This window comes from Calliopsis andreniformis, chromosome 9 (assembly GCF_051401765.1).
Source record: "Calliopsis andreniformis isolate RMS-2024a chromosome 9, iyCalAndr_principal, whole genome shotgun sequence".
In the NCBI taxonomy this organism is placed as follows: Eukaryota; Metazoa; Arthropoda; class Insecta; order Hymenoptera; family Andrenidae; genus Calliopsis; species Calliopsis andreniformis.
The window spans coordinates 12,676,990-12,695,735 of NC_135070.1; the positions used below are offsets into that span (position 1 = coordinate 12,676,990).

At 42.5% G+C, this 18,746-nt stretch overlaps 1 protein-coding gene across 1 annotated transcript in view; it reads right to left on the reverse strand.

The window, feature by feature from the left end:
* Nucleotides 1-16,857, reverse strand: part of LOC143183725 (uncharacterized) — a 39,101-nt gene extending 22,244 nt beyond the window's left edge. Inside the window, exon 1 of the mRNA XM_076385407.1 lies at nt 16,663-16,857. Within this exon, the coding sequence (XP_076241522.1) occupies nt 16,663-16,765 (103 nt within the window). The 5' untranslated portion in view covers nt 16,766-16,857. The remainder of the gene's footprint in view (nt 1-16,662) is intronic.
* Nucleotides 16,858-18,746: the final 1,889 nt, after the last annotated feature.

The window sequence follows — 18,746 nt, forward strand, 5'->3', positions numbered from 1 at the left end:
AGATGTGTGAGAATCGACGTGTCCGTCGAGGGCAACGTTTCTCCCTCGCTTTTCGATCTCCCCTTGAGCGTTTCTTGATCATTAAAACTCAAAACTCAACCGCTATCGTTCCTTACAATAATTCGCTCCGTAACTGACCCAGACGTCAACTATGGCCCAAGGCATACCACTGACCAAGATATTAATCAGAACGGCGTCGAATTGAATCGACTCTACTTTGCGTCGAGACGATAGTGTAATTTCACCCTAATGATCTCGACTGTATCGAGTCTCCAACAATTTCTTTGCCGACGCGTCACCAGGGATTATCGCTCGAGGGTTAACAGAACCCTTCCACGGCGGCTCTCGACAAAGGGCACAAAGGATCGAGACGATTATTGTACCCAAAATACCGCCCGAGAAGAAATTGAAATCCGAGTCGCGATAGAGCGCGTAGCCAGAGATATAACAGCCGCGGAGCGTTGCGACAAAACCAGGGGCGTAACGTGCAAAAGGAAAGCGGCATGCAATCGTGCAATCACGTCGATCCAACGCGCCCAGGCCAACAATTACGCTGCGCCATGGCTCCCGTAAGTTCGCCTAGATCCCTTCGAGCGTGTCCATCCGACTAGAAACTCTAACTCGCCCGATCGTTGTAACCGTCGGTCACTTCCACGTGCACTCCTTCACCCTCCTCCCTTTCGTTTTACACGACCCGACGATTCCAAGCAATTTCTGTTTCAACTACCAGAGTTTGTGCAAACAGCACTTCGAGGAAATGCCTGCCACTCTGGGAGAAATTGGTCGACGAGATTCGTGGAAAGAGTGGCTTCAGGGAGAGTTCATTTAACTTTTAATCCTTTGTTATATGACCTGAGAAATTAATTACTCATTTATGAGAAGTGTATACATTGTTGTTATGGACTTTAGAGTAACTTCCTTTTAATTGAAAGGAGGAAGAAGTTTCTTGGTAATACTGGAACTACTCCTAGTGATTAAAATCATGGAATTTTGATGAAGTATGTTGTTTAAGAGAATACTGTTTCTTGATATTCTGTTTTAGTCTTGCTTAGCTAGTGGTAATTCGAAATATATGTAATTGTCTTATAAAATCCTTAAGTCTTCTTCTCTTTAGTTCTGAAGAACTCAAATCCTCTACTCCCATCATATTGCAGCTTAAGCTAGTCTCTACAATGTCGTGTAGGAGCTATATAATCTTCCATCGTTAATTAAGGAAGAAGATGATCGGTTACGGTATTAACGAGTAATCTGCAAAAGGGAAAAATAAGGCAGACAAGGCGGAAAGAACGTGCCACGGTCGTGTAACGCTCGGAATTGCAACTTCGCCATGTTGCATGGGCCCCGTCGTTCTACTTATCTTTCGACATAGCGGAATGCCTGTCTAGTTAACCCACAAAAAAATGTGGCAGCAAATTCGAGCGCAGCCTTGCTGAAATAACAAGCACGTGCGCTCGGCCCGCGAATCAGACGGGGGATCCTGTATGGAAATAGACGAAAAAACGTTTCAATTCATTATCCACCTCGTCGGTCAGCGAACGTGTCATTAATCATAGTCCGTCTATAGAATGGGCTGTACTATACAGAACAGATCTATTCATAGAAATTGCAATTATCAACGTGCGCATTGTTACCAGGCGTTTCTTGTCTATTGCTGTTCTTTCATCCTCTATGCACTCGCGATGAGCGCTACACGGTTTATTTTCACGCCCGAGTAACGCCTCGAAGACGCACTTCGAGGCAGCAACCAGTTCTAGCCTGAGTGGATTAATTGCTTTTTCCTCCGATCGAAATGCTCCAGTTCTGGCAGCGAGTGCTCCAAGTCTAACTAATTAATTGATATTTCGTTTCAAATGGATCCCTCGAGCCCTCGAGCATTCAGCTAGTCGTGACGTCCTTCAGAACGTTATCGACCAAACGAAAGAAAATGATACCCGAGCTACCTGTATCGCGATCTGTCGCCACGGTAACCACAAACCTATGAATACAAATCACTTGCACGGGTTCTTCCAGCCGATTGCCTGTCGTTATTGTTTCTTCCGATCCTCTGTGCTCGAAGAGATTGCATCCTTTAGTTTGCTTGCTTTTCTTTTTGTTTGGGTATTGAGTGATATTGAACGTGTACGTTCTTTCTGCTATTATGTATATTGGATAGAGCGGAATAGGGGTAGTTCAATGAAGAAATGGAAGTGTTTTATAAAGTCCTAGGGACGTAGAGACACTCCTAGATTGATATATAATGAAGAAGACTACTCAACTGTAACACTGACTTTTTATTCAGTCTATTCCACTTAGAAAAGTTTGTCAAGCTGACTACGTTAACTCTGAACTACTAGAGTACTTGAAAATTTGAAAGTTTCTAAGTTTAGTTTCCCTAGTCGAGAGATTGCAGTACCAACGAAATGATCTGTCCTCAGAAAAGTCTCCGCGTGAAGGCGAAATCTTTGACTATCCTTCGCCAAATTCTTAATCATAAGCAAAGGGAGGACTCACTATACAAAGCAATACGGTAACCATGAAGCAACCGAGGCAAAGGAACACTGGGTCACAGCAAGCGGTGCAACGCCCTGATCTGTCTCCATCCTTCTCTATCCGAACGACCACGTGCCTCTATCCATCAAGCGTCTCTCCTCATGATCTTCGGTATCCCTTTCCATTGATCTCCCTTCGTCTCTCTCAAACAGGCTTCAGTCTCTGTCTCATCATCTGTCCCCTCGATGCGTACTCCTTCATCTTCGGAGTCGCTGCTGGCTCGTTCCCTCTTCGTCGACCCACCGTTTTCTCTGGCTTTAAACTCCCAGTCAGCGGACACGTAAGTTCTGTCCTTGTTTCTTGCCTCGCCACGTGAAACGCGCCAGTCAGCTGTTCGCTGACTCGTCGCTGATTTTTCCATTGATCCGGCTCCAGCGTGCCTGTTGAGCTTCATAGGTCGATGCGTTTGGAAACAGACTGTCATCGAAGTTCCAAAGGGGACAAAGACGCCTTCAATTTTTCACTTTTCTCGACCCTCCCTCTATGTTTCCTTCTACCAGGGATTCGTGGATCGCTGTTATTTGTCATTTACGCTTTAACGGGAGAGTAATTCGATGTTAATATTTTTGGAGTCGTCTGTGGGGTTTAGCGGATGTCTTGATGTTGTTGAACGATGAAACCTAAATTCTGGATGATAGCCTTCTGTGGTATTCTTTTGGTTTATTTTATAGAGGTCAATGTGAAACCATAAAGAAGTAGTATTTCCTTATTATGTAGACTTACGACCAGCTTTTAATGAGGGTCACATTTCTAGAACTAATTTATGTGAGAGTGGCTTTCATCGTGTCAGAGCCAAGCAAAATTTCTTCACTTGAAGTAATTCTACATTTTATTTTAAAAAATAGACTCAATAGGGAATCTCAGTACTATTTTCATTACTTCCTTTTTAATTCTTCAACTCTTTCAAATTTCGAATCCTCAAATCTTTAATTTACACATTTTCAAACCTTCTCACACAATTATTTAAAATCTACATTTGAATTCTGTGCGATCCTGCCTTGGTACAATAACAGCTAAGCGGTCAAAGTATTATTCCAAGACAATATCCCTTTCCTCCTTCCAGCAGACATTTATCCTCTATGGATCCGTTCGTCAACACCACTTTGCTCGTCCAATTTTGAACGAATCCCCTCGGCCAGATGCTCGTCTCTGCCCAGGCCCGCACGAATTTCGTAACCCATCCTCTTCGTTCCCCATCGCCCTGGTTTATCACTGTCGGCGAGCGCGTGCAGTCGCATGGACAGGAAGGGAGAGGGCCATTTCCTGTCCACCACGCACGCATATTATTCCCATCAGCTGTTTCGAGAGAGGCCATCTACGCGATACACAGCGACCCTGGTCACATCCACTCGCCTCTGTCCGTCCTGTTCCCGTTATCGCGTTTACTCTATCATTATTGAACCGACGCCCCGGTATGCAACATGTTTCCCATCTACATAGTTAACCCAATCTTGACGAGGTACAGCCTGCTCGAGGAGGACAGAAATCCGCCGGAGGAGCGCGTTAAACGTTATTAATCGCGACGCATTTCTCGGCTGCGAGCTTCGCTCGGGTTCGATGAGTTATTGGCTGCTCGACGAGAAAGCCCCGGAGACTACAGCGGGAAATTAATGGACACTGTCTGCGCTATCACGTCCCCGGCCTCGAGTACAGTCAGAGAGGGATTACTCGCCACTTGCGTTCTTTCTGTATTGATAAAGAAAGCGTCGTCCTCCTGTTGCGACTCTGGCTCAATGAGGCATCCGTCGCTAGGCGAGAAAGTCTAGACTAGGAGCTTCTTCAAACGAAAGCAGAGAAAGGAATTAATGGATGTTAGCTGCGCTACTGTCCAGGCTTGATGGAGTACAGTCCGGTTGGGAAGCTACGCGAGGCGGGATTGAGAAAGTAGCTTCGATAGTGGACGAGACCTGTGCTTCTTTGGCTGATCCCAATTTCGTGATGCAGGAAATTACTTGGGGATTTAGGAACTGCTTGGAAATTAGTTTATGGGACGCTGTGGGGGGACAGACAGGTTCATATTCGTGCATATAATTGGAGTACACTTAATTCTCTTTGCTAGCTATGGTTTTTGATTGAATTAAAAACAGAAGAATTATTTGATCATAAACACGTAATAGAGGAAATAGGTTTTTTTAGTCTGGAAATTCATTGTGAGATGAGCTTTCACAAATCTCTTCCATCTATGTTTCGCTTGAACCAATTTTCGCTGAAATCATTATTTACAGAGTCATTAGAGCTGTTCCAATTACGTGCCCCACCCTGAACAATTTTATGTACAGTGAAGGCACTTCTACTGAACAAATGACTCAGTAATAGATTAATAGCTCTACAATTATATCCCCAATTACTATTACATGTATCTACACACCACTGATCCAAACTTTGAAACCACTTACCATGATTATACATTTTAGGATATCGTAAATTTTCTTTAATTCCTTTAACTGAACTTTAATTCTTTGGATCGCTCATAAAATAATTCTAACCTTTTGACCATAAATGCAAACGTTTATATTATTCAAGACGACTGCCACCCTGTCACGAGTTCAAGTCTGCCAGGAACACCACTCCCTGCTTTCGTTTTTTTATTATACGATTATCCTATCTTGGATTTACCAGAAAACGCGAAACCAGTCGGATTTTAACGAGATACCGCGGTTTTCTATTCAAACGCGTTGCTTTCTCTTTCAGCCGTGGCCATCGTTCATCGCGACGAGCTTTCTTTTCTCCTCTTCGTCTTCTCGCCGCGCGACACAGCCGCGAGGGCGTCTAATTACACCCACTTGAGACCGACTGTCTCCTCCCCCTCTCCGTCGAATCCTCTCGACGGCTGTCGCTAATTAATTTGTGGACGAGAGAGCCGCGGCGAAACACGTGCGCGGGCAAAAAATTCTACGGATGCCTCGGCCGCGGGAAAAACGCGCGAAACGAGGGCTGGAGTGCCTTCAACGCCCTGAAGAAAACACAGCCAGACTTTGATACTTCGGCGTGACGTTTCGCAGACAGAAGTGGCCATTTGGTCACTTCGGCGAAGAAATCCTTTCGGCGATTCGTGATCTTGAAGAATGATCTTGAAAGTACCACCGAGTGGCTGCTAAGGTTCCTCTCAGCTCATTTTTGCTTTCAGAAATTCGGTTTTTGTGGTTCGAGGCTTATGGAACTGAGCACTTGGGGCTCGATGAATACTTGGGCTTAAGTGTATGCGGGGTATTATGTATTCTTTAATACTGGCCTTCACGCTGTGTTCGATCGAAATTTTACTTTGAAATAAGGCTACCTTTAGTTTTTCTTTTTATGCTTTTACAGCGCTTTTCGATCTTCAGAAGTTTCCATTAGCTATCTTTGTAATGTTATTATAATCGTAATGTGGCAGCTGATATCTTCATTAATTAGATTCGTTTGAATTTTAATGTCGCGTTAAATCGCCTTTATGGATCACATTTCATTCAGTTTTAGAACTAAATAAGTATGCACTTCTGATCAATATTTCTACCTAAATTTAATTACTTTATTACACGCTTCGTGACTAACAAGAAGTAAACAGGGAGTAGAAAAGGAACAAGTACGATTTTACTTGACTAGAGATAATATCCTGAATGTTTTGTAAAATAATTACACAATCACTCTTAACAATCAGTTTGTTCCCTCCTGGCTATTTCCTATTGTTAAATTAACTTCACTAATTGTATACTCCTCCACCAGCGCTCAACGATGCGATCAATTTTTCTGGCTTCGACCTGAAACGACTTCCTTACTTCCTGATCACTGCTCTACGTCGATGGATACCAGAAACTCGTTTATATCTTTCGCTAGCAGAACGATGAATCTCTCTTCATTTTTGCTACCTCTGAATCAGAGTTCCACGAATCTACTCCTACATTCCTCTCGGCGGTGTAGCGAGTCTCGTGAGATATTTTTGCCTCATGCAAATCATTTTTAGAAAGTTCTTCGCGGTCGTCCTTTTCCCTCTTCTCCCTGTTCCAGGCAAAACTGATTACAGTAAAATATGATATCCCAGCCGGTTGGAATAAAGAATCGGGGCTGGTGAAATTCAGTCGTTATCCTACATTCGGCCGATTTCGATAAAACTTAAATAACAAGCTTCTCGCTCGAAGAATTCCTTCCTTCCAACTGTTCAGGGGGGAACCCACTTTGCTAATGCAACTCGACTCGGACACTACGAAATCGCCCTGATAGGAGCATAGCTAGGCGGTTACGTAACTACGAAAAGGGGAGAAAGAGACCATTCGACGTCGTTAAGTTTTCGTTCCCCGAAGAATTCCTTTCTTGACGCTGGAGAATAATTGGGCGCAATGCAGCGAGAAATGTTAGACATGTGGCTTTTCAAGATATTTCAAATCATGCAGCAGGAATTTAGAATTAATATAAATAAGTCTATTTTTTCAATTCTCTCTTTTAGCTGTCACTTGGTAGTTAAAAGGGAGTACTTCGATATGCCAGAATTGAAAAGGTGAAAAACCTGACAGGGTCCAAAATATACCTACTCTTACAATAGATGTGTGGATTAATAAGTAAATAAATTTAGGTGCAAGAAAATAGGACGAGATATTAAAAAAAAAATCTATTAAGTCATCTCTTAGTGTATACTCTTATCTATAATAAATTTCTCGATTATATAAAGTGAATTCACAAAGACTATCCTTTAGAAGGTAGCATTTAATTACTACAAAGCCTCTGAAATTACTGTTTCCTTTTTGCCCCACAATTTCGCTCCACATGCCCGCATATAACAGTGGTCGCGGCATAATTCCAAAATTACATAACAATACAAGAGGGATAGAGAAAACTGGCGTCACGAAACAGCATTAATAGTGAAAGTATAACTCGATCGGTCGAAGGAACGCGTTCGATCGCGTATTTCAGCAAAAGAAACGCGATTCGATGGTAGAGGAGGTAGGCCAGAGGCGAACGAGCACGATCGTGGATCCTGGATCGCGTGGATCGGCGCTCACGACATTTTCACGACCGCGCTTTTCTCTCGCGAGGACTGGTTGCGAATCCAGGCGGCCAGAACCCGGTTCTACGTGCGACACTCTCGTAGAAATCCGGCTTAAAGGGGTCGGCTCGTCGATGCTATCGGAGAAAATGTCCTGGTGATAGAATGAAAAGGAAGATCCACGTTTCCGAGCCAACCAGAGCGTAATTCTTCAGAGTGCTTTCATTTCGAAATGAAAAGGCACAGTATTTTCGCTAGCACGCAGCGACTGCACTTTGCACAGTAACCCTGTTTTCAGCCCTTGATAACGAGATTTTTTTCTTTATTTATAGGTGTACAATTATGCAACAGATTACATAAAATTAGCAACAGAAACTCTAGTTTCTAGATACTTATACTTTGTTATATCTAGATATAAAGGAAGATTTCTCTATACAGTCAGGAGAAATAATACTATGTAAGGTTCGTGTACATACTTGTGTGTAACGAATTTTTAATGAGTGTGGAAGTTAAGATTTCGTAAATACATATGCCTACAGGTATGTAACTCTTGAGGTTACATGCTATTACAGAGAGTTAAGTAACATTGTGCATCATCACTCAGGCTCGTCGGAAAGTACAGCTAAATTTGTAGATAAAAATAATTAATCACTGTTTCTTATCAGACAGAAGATTAAGCTCTGAGTCAGATGAGGAAAAAAGGAATCATATTGTAAAACATTACGAAATAAATTAGGGTGGTAGTTCTAATCTGAGGGAATTGAATTCCTGTTTAAAAAGTCAGTATCGTTTTCCAGAGAATCTATTAATAACTTAATATTATTTTTCCTCGCGTCAAAAAATTACTACTCACTCGTAAATAGCAGCTAAAGTGTTAATTCCTCTACGATTTCTTTCGAAATCATTCTGACTTCCTTCCCATAGAGTCGCTGGATAAAACTTGGTCCAACGGTTCGTTGAACGCCAAATAATTCCGGATGCTTTATCATTCAAGGCGCTGATAAGGAGCACGGAACAACGAGATAGTACTCGGTTCTGCGTTTCATTGTGCTATTATTTCTGTTCGCGTGCACACTCGTGTTCGACCGCGGCGCGTAAATGAACTTTATGCAAAATCCATTTAGATAACGCCACGTCGCAAATAACTAATAGCCGCTCGACGAACGACTCGCTGAGTCGGCGTCGATAGCCTTTGCCGCGGTTGCAGGTTCGATCTATCTTTATGCGTTTCAAATTTAATGTTGACTCTATCTAAAATTTCGTCGACTTTCGGTGTCTAATTTTGTGAATTTCATTAATTAAAAACGTGAACGAATCTGTAATATCTTGATGGATTTCAATGGCCAATTCCCGTCGATGACGAGGCAACTTGAGCCTCGCCTCTTCTGGAATTAGAAAGTGAATATTGTTAAATTCTCTCATCGAGTTAATTGTGATATCGATGCAGCGAGAGATCGATAAAGAAGTAAAAAAGGGGAACGTGGAGAGCTTTCATCATCAGGATTTCACCGAAGTAATGCACGAGCGATCGATAGGTTCCTGGATCGCTGCTCGGCCAGTGGCATTTCATCAAATAAATAATTTTCTTCCTGTTACTGTGTCCTTTACGTGGGAAATTCAAGAAGTCGTGACTTCCTGCTTTGAAAGCGACATCCACTTCCTGATTAATTGTTCAAACTTTATCGGTAGATCGTTACTTATCGAAAATAATTACTTGGTGACTAAGAGGACCGTGGGGCAGAGCGTTCGAAGGAGATCAAGCGATAACCTTGCCACACCTGGTGTTTTAATTATTTTCCTGTGATTGCAAAGCTTCTTCTTTATCTTCCTCGGCCTAGTTTGCCCTGTTTGATGGTAAAAGATAAGCAGTGTCATCGAGTGGCACATTGAGCTTTTGTGCGAGCCTTAAGGCTGACACCATTGCTTTGAGACTCGTGGTCCATTTTGGAAGATGCTAGGGCGTTCAACTACTGCAGAGTGTTAGGCATATGGCGTCAAAGGGTTATGTATGTAGATGCATAGGGAAGGTCTCTGTGAGAGACTATCTCCAGTCCCTCCTTCTTCAGTCTGAATTTTTCAATGATTCACTCTCAAGATCACTCTGTTAATCCAGTTCACCTCCAAAAGTGGTTACACTTCGAGTTCCTTTACGTAGGCTTCAACCAATGAAAGTGAATTATTGAAATCGCCCACTGTAACGGCGCCTACGTCCTTCTGCAGCACCTGTTCACCTACGAAGGAAGCCAGAAGAGGAATCGTTCCATTCCGTCTGGCCCCATTTCCTTAAACATGCGTCTTCAATCTGTGCAAGTGTTAAACCACCTTTACACTAAACTCAGTTCCTCTTCAAATACATTATTTTGTAAGTGAGCGAAGAAAATCAAATATTTAACATATGAGTGAAGAAACTGATAGTGAAACACTCACTAACTTTGAAACTTTTATGTTAGAAGGTTTTCTTATTGGTTTCAATATAGAGTACAATGTTTCTCAACAAAAATTTAAAAATTAGGCCTGAAAATTTTATTATTTGAATACTTCCTGAAAAATTTGAAAATTGGAGAATTTGAATATTTAAACATTTTTACCTGGAAATTTGAAAATTTAAAAATTTGAAAGTTTGAAGATTTAAAAATTTTGAATAGGGAAATTTTTAAATTTGAAAATTTAAGAGTTTGAATATTTTTAAATTTTAATTTGAAAAATTGAAAATTGGGAAGTTTTAGAATTGAAAAATTCAAATGGTTGAGAGACACTTCTCAGGAAGCAGAACTGGAATGGTGTCGAACAGTAGTCCACAATGTATTAATGGGCAAATAGGTATCGAGCACAACTAGTGTCAACAAACACGTTAATGACACCATTGGTATCGAGTTGTCGCGCGTGAAGAAGGCTTAATTCCGTAGCTTCCTCGTGCTTGGCTACCCACGTATGTATGTACGACGAACAGCGAGTTGGCTCGTTGATACAGAGAGCCTAGAATGGTAAATGGCACGACTGGGTCGACCATTTGAATCCCGAATACGTGTAAAAGAAGACGGTCGAGCATTTAGTGAAAGGCAGAACGGCCGCGCGTCTTCCGTGGCCGAGATTCGATTCGATCGACGAGCCTCAAGTCACGATGTCGTTCCTCACCACTTGCATTCGATCTTCTCTCGCCTAACACCTCGTCAGTCTCTTATTTTTCCTTCAAAACAGTCCCCTCTCCACAATAGTTCCCTAATAAGCCTATTTCCATTTTTCATTCTTCTTCGCTACAAAATATTCTAACTTTCGTTCTCTATTTCTTTATGACTAGTTAAACTCCCTTCCAAACGTGTCTTTTTTGACAGACGCGACGCAGACACGAATGGCATCTTAATCAGAGATCATTATGTCATTTAGGGACGATGAGACCATTTCTGGCGATCGTGCCGTTTTTGGGAATCGCTTCCGATCAACGTGGATTGACTTAATCGATGCTGCTTGTTCAAGAGCCGACTAGAGAACCCTTGTCTGCAAATATTTAACATTCACTACAGGTGTAGGTGTTGGCAATATTTGGCTAGTTCTCGTTGCACGCTACTGTCAATATAAACTTACAGTCACCCACTCGCAAAAGTGTACACATTTTACATGTTTGTTGATGTGTTTTAAACAAGCTCAATACAATATTGATTCTCTAAAATATTCTCAAATGTAAAGGTTTAATACGTGTCATAATTTTTCTAAAATATTCCTAATAGCATTACCACTATGTTATCTTGATATTTCAAGAAGCAAAGCATCCCATTTGGCGATCACCAGGCTAGAACCCGTTGTATGAAATAGACTTTAGGTCCAAGTATCGCTTTCGAATATCAACAAGTTGGCAGATTCTACCTTTTCTTCGTCGAGCACCGCTTACAGGATTACTTACTGCCACGAGAGGGCAAACTTCTCATGAGGATTCTCAATTGTGAAAGGATTCCGCGGACAGTCGAAGAAACTCGACCGAATAGAGCGGGGGGAATACAACATTATATCTTCGTGTATACATCTTAATCCCCGGTCGCGGCGGGTTTTCGTCAATAGCACTTGTGAACCGTGCTTAATTCGACGCTGTGACCTAAATTTCAATGGCTCGTTGCCGTCCTCGCGACACAACGGGCATCACGATGCAAAACGGTCGACTCCAAGACCTACGAATTTCCATTTGGTTCAGGGAGAAAGAGGAACGATACATCAATCGTCCTTCTTCGAATAGACTTCTTTTATTTATCCTGAAATGAAAATTCAATAGCCTTCAGAGTGTCACACGGAGTAATCAGCGGGTTTTTCATCTCAGAATATGTATTATGCTCTTGAATATTGAACTTTCAAATTGGAATTTCATTCCAAGCTATGCATTTATCCTCTGCTTTGAAGAAAATTAAAGTTTTCAATTTTTCTTCTCTTCAGACTTATTCTTTTTTATATTTGTCGTATTATTTGCTTCCATTACTTTTCAGTACCATTAATTCAAATTCAGATCTAACCTACCAGCGTACACGCCCCTAAAATTCAATATTCATGAAACCTCGAATCACATGGCAACACTGACTGTGTCTCTGTTCAGTCGATCTGTTATCGTTCAAGGCTGCGGCGTTCGGTCGCAAATTTATTTCGCCTCGACCGCCTCGTCGAGGATATTTCGCGCGAGAATTTATTTACAGGAGCGTTTCAGGCAGAAACAGACCGAGTCAACGTAGCCAACACCTCGAGAGATCCAGTTCCCTGCATGTGGATGTTCAAGTGTGAAACGTGTGTCACCATTTGCGGACGCTCGTGCGTGTTGCTTTGGGGTCCTTTAAGGGGGCCCCATTGGCTACTTAGGGACGGCGCGCCCCTACGTGCACAAAAAGCTCCTTTATACTCCTCCGAGCTCGACTCGCGTTTCGCGAAAAATTCCGACTAGAGAGGGGAGTTCTCGAGAAAAAGAAAGAAACTGTTTCAGAGGTGAAACACAGCGGGTCCCCTTCCTCTCTTCGAGGTCCCCCTGGAACCAGGCTCACCTCGAAATGAAACGATATTCAAAGGAATCACGGAAAATTAGCGAAACGATCTCGTATAAGAAGACTTTCCCTTCGATTAACTGTTTCTGCACGATTAACTGTCGAATTTACTGCGTCAAGGGAAAAATCGGAGCAGCGTCAAGCTCTCGTGGAAACTACCTGGGAAGCTGTTGCGCTGTGAAAGTCAGAAGATTTTAATTTCAACGCTTTTCTTGGTGTTATAAAGCGTAACGCTTTCAATGCACTTGCAATACACGTGAATGGTTTCTAGTTGCACATTGTGGAAATACTGACCTTGCGATGGAAATTTCTTGGAGATACGGTTCGATAATAAGAGCTGGGACGAGGATAGAACACGACGCGCAATCTTATCGTTTTGGGATATAGAATTCTTTCTAACAGCATTGTAGGGTTCACAGTGCGTGAACATTGACGAAGAAAAGCGCTTAAAGGTTCCCGAGCAGGAGAAGGAATTTCTTGTTCAGAAGAAACTTTCGTGGAATGTCGAATGGAAAATTGGAAAATCGAGCAGGTTCGATGAGATCTCCGTTAGAAGAGAAAGGGTCGATAATCGTGCACGCAGGTAGAAATTCAGCAGAGGCATCAAAAGCAGCACAGCTAATAGGCTCACCTGCTTTCCTTTTACTGTTTCTTGACCTGCCGTAAACGCTGGAATTCAGTTACTCCACTTGTCAGTGACAATTAACCGTCTAAGATACTTTCCTCGCCTTAGAGTCGATTCAGACTGGCCAATCTGGACCTTCAACCTTTGATGCGCCGACAGAATCCTCTATCTCAGTTCCCGAAAATAATTATTCAACATTTTTCGGTATAATTCGTCTCAGAGCAGAAGTACCGAGTTATAGATTAGATAAAACGTCGCAAACACCGTCATTTGTCATCGCTGTGCAAATAATAATTCTAGTTGGAAGAAATGGGAATGAACTGAGGCGCAGTTTCGCGAGAAATAACTACGATAAACGTTGAAGGAAACTTCGCAGAGTTTCACTGTTTATTTCCCTGTTGCAGTGGAAGGTTTCAGGACAGTGGTTCTTAAGGCGGGGTGACTAGATCCCCTTCAAGATAAATTTCAGTTCTTAGGGGCAAAAAATGTGAAATATGTTGAAGCGAATAATCGAGTTAAATTTAGTTTATCTTCAGCTTTAATCATCATACGAATAAGATTGTTAAAATTAAGTTATTTGAGAGATATGGGAAGCTACATTCGCAAGGTTGTATTATTCATTAAAATTGAGTTGAGGAAGTTATTAAGTAATAACCAGAGAAATTGTATCTGCAAAGCATAATTAGATTTTTATTAAAAGTAGCCCAAGCACTTTATCTATACTTTGGAACAAGTATCTAGAATCTATTAATGATTCTACAGTATCTACCACAAGTGGAACTCTCATTTTATCTAATTTGAAATTGTACAGAATTCAAACACCTGCTGCTCTTCTACACTTCAGTACTTCAATTCTCTTCCAAAAATCACTTAAAAGCTGATCAGAGAAAAACGGATAAGGGATTAAAACGATAATAAATCCTTAATTTCAATTTTATTCCACCTTCTTCGATGAAAGTTTCGCTCGTAATAAACACTGTGTATTACCGTCACCCCATGGTGCCTGGAACGTGTCACAGGGATCCTCGAAAGAAAGCTAATTAAGAACCACTGCACTGCAGGAATTCAATATCAGGTTTTCAGAAATTCGTGCGGCAGCGATGATTCAGAGCGTGGAATGCGGGGGACAGTCGTAAAGTCGATTTTCGAAGGCGGTTAAGACAAGAGTTTTCGTGGTGAAACTTCCCCACGATGTCGTCAACCCTGACATTACGATCGCGGACCTTCGAAGGCGTTGGAAAAAGGAACGAGCTGGTTCGTAGGCCGCGCTAGACAGCCCCGTTTTCATGTTCCCCAGCGTGGATAACCGCGTAAAAGTATCCCGTTACCACGGTAGCCCAGATACCGGATTACGGAGCACGAATTGCCGATCGAAACGGAGAGGTAGCGAGTTTCCGTGCGCCGAGCGTCGCGGAAAAAGCAGACCACACACCAGTCGCCCAGGGAACCGCAGGAATTTCGTGACAGACCTTTTTCAGTCGAACGCAGACGATGGATTATCTTTTCTCTAGCCCTGCGACACCTTTGCGCTATTTCGGTCGAAATACTTTGGTTACTGGGTTCGATACTTGGACTCTTGTTTTGTGGTGTTTCGTGGGTCAGCTCGGTATTAATAGATGGTTATTGACATGGTTACTGACGTGCTGTTTCTGAATGCGAGTGGATTTGTATTAGGATCACGTGCGCAGAGAACGGTGCACGTCAGGGTCTTCTAAATTATAGTGAAATTATTTCGTAGCGTTTACGAGGGCTGAAGATAATTATGTGAGATGGAGATTCAAGATGAGCAATCTTCGTTAATGAGAGAAATATCAATCGGGCTAATAAATAGAAAGTTTAGCGTTTATTAAGATTAGTAGGTACCTACGTATGGCATTAAATATATTTAAAGAAGTCAATGAATTGGTAATTTTTACAAGGCTGTTCAACCTTTCTGTTAAATATTTAAAACTGTAGTTTGTGAGACCAGTCTGACTCATAGTTAAAGGACGCTACTTTGCATGGAATGTATTTTTGAAATTTTCAATAGATAGTGAAATGAGTATGTAAATGCTAACAAGTTATTTAGAAATTTTCTATTAAAATAATAACCGAGCATTAAACCAGACTTGCAATCAGTGCGAATGACAATATTTTTTTTTAAACAGAGTAATATTTCAGCATTACAAGGTTAGCATTTCTCCATACACAGAATGAGAATTTTTTATTAAAATTTTCCATGGAAACACACTCCAAAACGCCAGAAATACCTTTATTTGCGTATCACTTTACGAGTCAATAAAACAGAACAACAATTCACCCATGTTAAAGCAGATACCTTCGCGTTACCCTTCTGCCACCCTTCTGCCACCCTTCGCCCACGTTTTCGCAACCCTTAAATAGAGAATTGGCATTTAAGTCACGACCTACGTCATTGTCGACGATTAAGCGCCTATTCCGTGTTATATTAGCAAATTATACGATATCTCCACGAGTATCGATATCTACTTTCCTCGGCAAGTACGAGTAAATCACGAACTGATAAGCCGTTAATCAATGGAACGTAACACTTTTGGCGCAGAATTATTCAGACAATCGATTCGTCTGATAGAGGGAACGATACTCTCGTTTCATAGAAGCCGCTCCAACACTCACTTTCGTTGCAAACGACCGCCTCGCGTTACGACCTGATAAGATGGATGTTGTAATAACATGACCTAATGAATCATAACATCGATAATGTTAACTAGGAGCGGGCCAGGTCTGCCAGGAGACCGGTGAATGGTTCGTTTACGTTTACAGAGACTTCTCGTGATTCTGCCATCCGGGAAGCAACTGATTTCCCAGTAGAAATTTCTCTCTGAGACGAGTTTCCAATCCACGGTCTTACGTGACAAGAATTGCGCCAGTTTGCTGTTTTGAAACTGTTTACTATCAGTACTTCGACTACGATAAGTTTCAAGTGCAGAAATGTTTGAAATTTAAGAGGAAGTCTCTAGTATAAATTATAATAGAATGTTGTAGTATATGATTATTAAAGTACCTGTTTCAGCGTTACAACTCATTAATTATTTTTACAGAATTAAGACAAACAAGTATCTATGGATTTATTTAAAATGCTTCCAAGTGCAAACATTTGAAGTTCCATTACTTTAAACGTAATTATAAGAATTGAAGTTAGTAAATACTATATTTCTATCTATAGTAATATACTATAGTAGTATAGTATAGTATATCAGTAATTCCATTTGATCGAAATAGAAAGTATAGTACACAGCAAAGGATATAATTAGTAGAGCAATCAGCAGTTCCAGAACTGGCATTGCAGTAAACATACCTATCAATATCAAGTACCCCTACTTCTGCAATTTACTCCTTGCTTCTTTCAATTTATCGAAACCCCTCGCCAAATCTTCATTAAATTCGCGAAATTCCCCGATTTATCTCACAGGACATCCTCGGCTACCAATTAACCGCGAGACAAACGAGTCTCGGCACGATAAGATAGACGCCAGCGTACAAAGGCCAAACAGCCTCGATGAAAGAGAATCAACACTCACCTCGTATTTTCGTTTCTTGCGGGTCCAGCGGTGGGAAACGTGGGTGGCTCTGCTGTCCTGGTTTCTTCAGCAGAACACCCACGATCTGCGGTGCCATCATCATCCCCTCGACGAATCCTCCAGCCGTCGATCAGTACATCCGAGTCATCGTCCTCGATCGACCCTTTTCACCGATCCCACATCGAAACTCTCTCTCTCCCTTTTGCTCCCAGAAACGATTCTTCTCGACTCACTGTTTTCTCCTCCGCCCACTTGCTCGAAAATCAAAGGGGCCCAACGATGAACGCGAACAAGGCAGCTGCCGATCTCGCCTCGTCCGACAGTCGTTTTATTGACCAAGGCGTCGCTGCGACGAGGAACAAGGCGCCAGGCCCGTTTCTAGCTCACTGTTTGGGCGTTATCGCGTCGCTGGCGCGCGGCACACGCGAGCCTGACCTTATCACGGCGTCGAAACGTCCGACACCAGCTCTCTGGGGCTCTTCCTCTTCCCTTTCATTCAGCGGAGCTGCCCCTCATCCAGCAGCACCCTTGATAACGCTACGCTCGATCGTATCACCTGTTGACGCTGGGTCGCTAGCATTCGCTGGCCTACTACCGCGGACTCCCGACCGACGACAATGGCCGGCCGCCGCGATTAGCCGCTGCAATAATTGCACCCAGATAACGTTATCGACCGGCGTTTGCCTTCGACGAGCAGCTAATGAGCCAAGCTCGAGTGCCGTCGAGCAGAGATCTCCTCAACCGTGCGATTCCCTCGCGAGTTTCACTTGTCGAGGCCCGAGGTTTTTGCCAGGGAGCTGTTTGGTAGCCCCAAACGGAGAGTAATGGTTAATGCGCTGGACAGGGGACGTTGATGGGAGCGGATAGAAAGCGTGATGGCTTCCTGGGAGTAATTTAGTAGAAAAACAGTGGAAGATGAGGCGAAGGTTTCTTCTCGTATTGGACAGTCCTCAACTGTTAACAACACTGGATTTCACTAAGTTTACGGCTCTTCAAACGTCACTTACAGATCCCGATGAACCGTACGTATATAATTCAGAGATGTTTGTATTCGAAAAATCTTCAACACTGTCGATCACTGAACGAACATCCAACGTCCACCTTTTACTCAACTGTCACGATCTCCGCGCACAAGACGAGCCCGAAGAAAGTCCGAACCTCGCGAGCGAAATTGGTCGGACGAGCCCCCCCAACCCCCCCTGGAGCGTCGTCAACGATCGTCGCGAGCCAGGAGGCTGTTTAATTAACGCGTGGCAAGTAGAACGGGAACGTCTGCTCGTGGTCGATACGGGGGAACGATCGTCGGTGATCCAGCATGGCGCGCGCACCGCCAACGACTAAACAGACACGCCGCGAGTGCATCGTGCGCCTCGCTCTTCCTCCCCTCCACTCTGCTACGGTTTCCCTTTCCCTGGCTGCCCAGCAACCCTTGTGGCTTCGTGTTTACGGCAGCCCTCAGTGACCGGGGGCAGCGCGGCAAATTTCAACCTGGCGCGCCTGTTCACGCACTGTGGCGAGCATGTAAATTAGGGACAAGTGTCTGTTATGCATTGAAATTGTTTTTTAAACGCAAACGTGGTATCTGTTTTTTTTTGTGATGCTATTGGGAGTGTGTTAATTTAAGGTGTCTATGTTTCAATTGAAGTTTTGTGAATAATTCATTCTTGTAATATTGAAGTGTTTTATTTATTGGATGAGTCGTTGATTAAGTGTTTCACTAAAGGTTTCTCTAAATAGTCTTCAGTAATGTGAAAGTGAACAATTTAGAATTGAGTAGTGTATTTTTTTATAGCGTATACATAGGTATAAATTAAATTCAGTTTTAAATGACGGTAATGGAGCAACCACGTGCATTGTATCATTTGTTCGTATGTTTCGTCAGCCGATGGTATATAAACGCAATTTTCGTGTGAAAGGGTTCATTAAAAAATACTAGAATTACTCAGATGACTTATATCCCATTTCTTATCATTGGTAGTCTATAGGTACTAGATTAAATATCGGAAAATCATCAGCTTGTAACGTGACTCATTTAGATTAGCAAAAAAAGAGACGCAGTTACGAAGTGAATTAGCGGGACATGG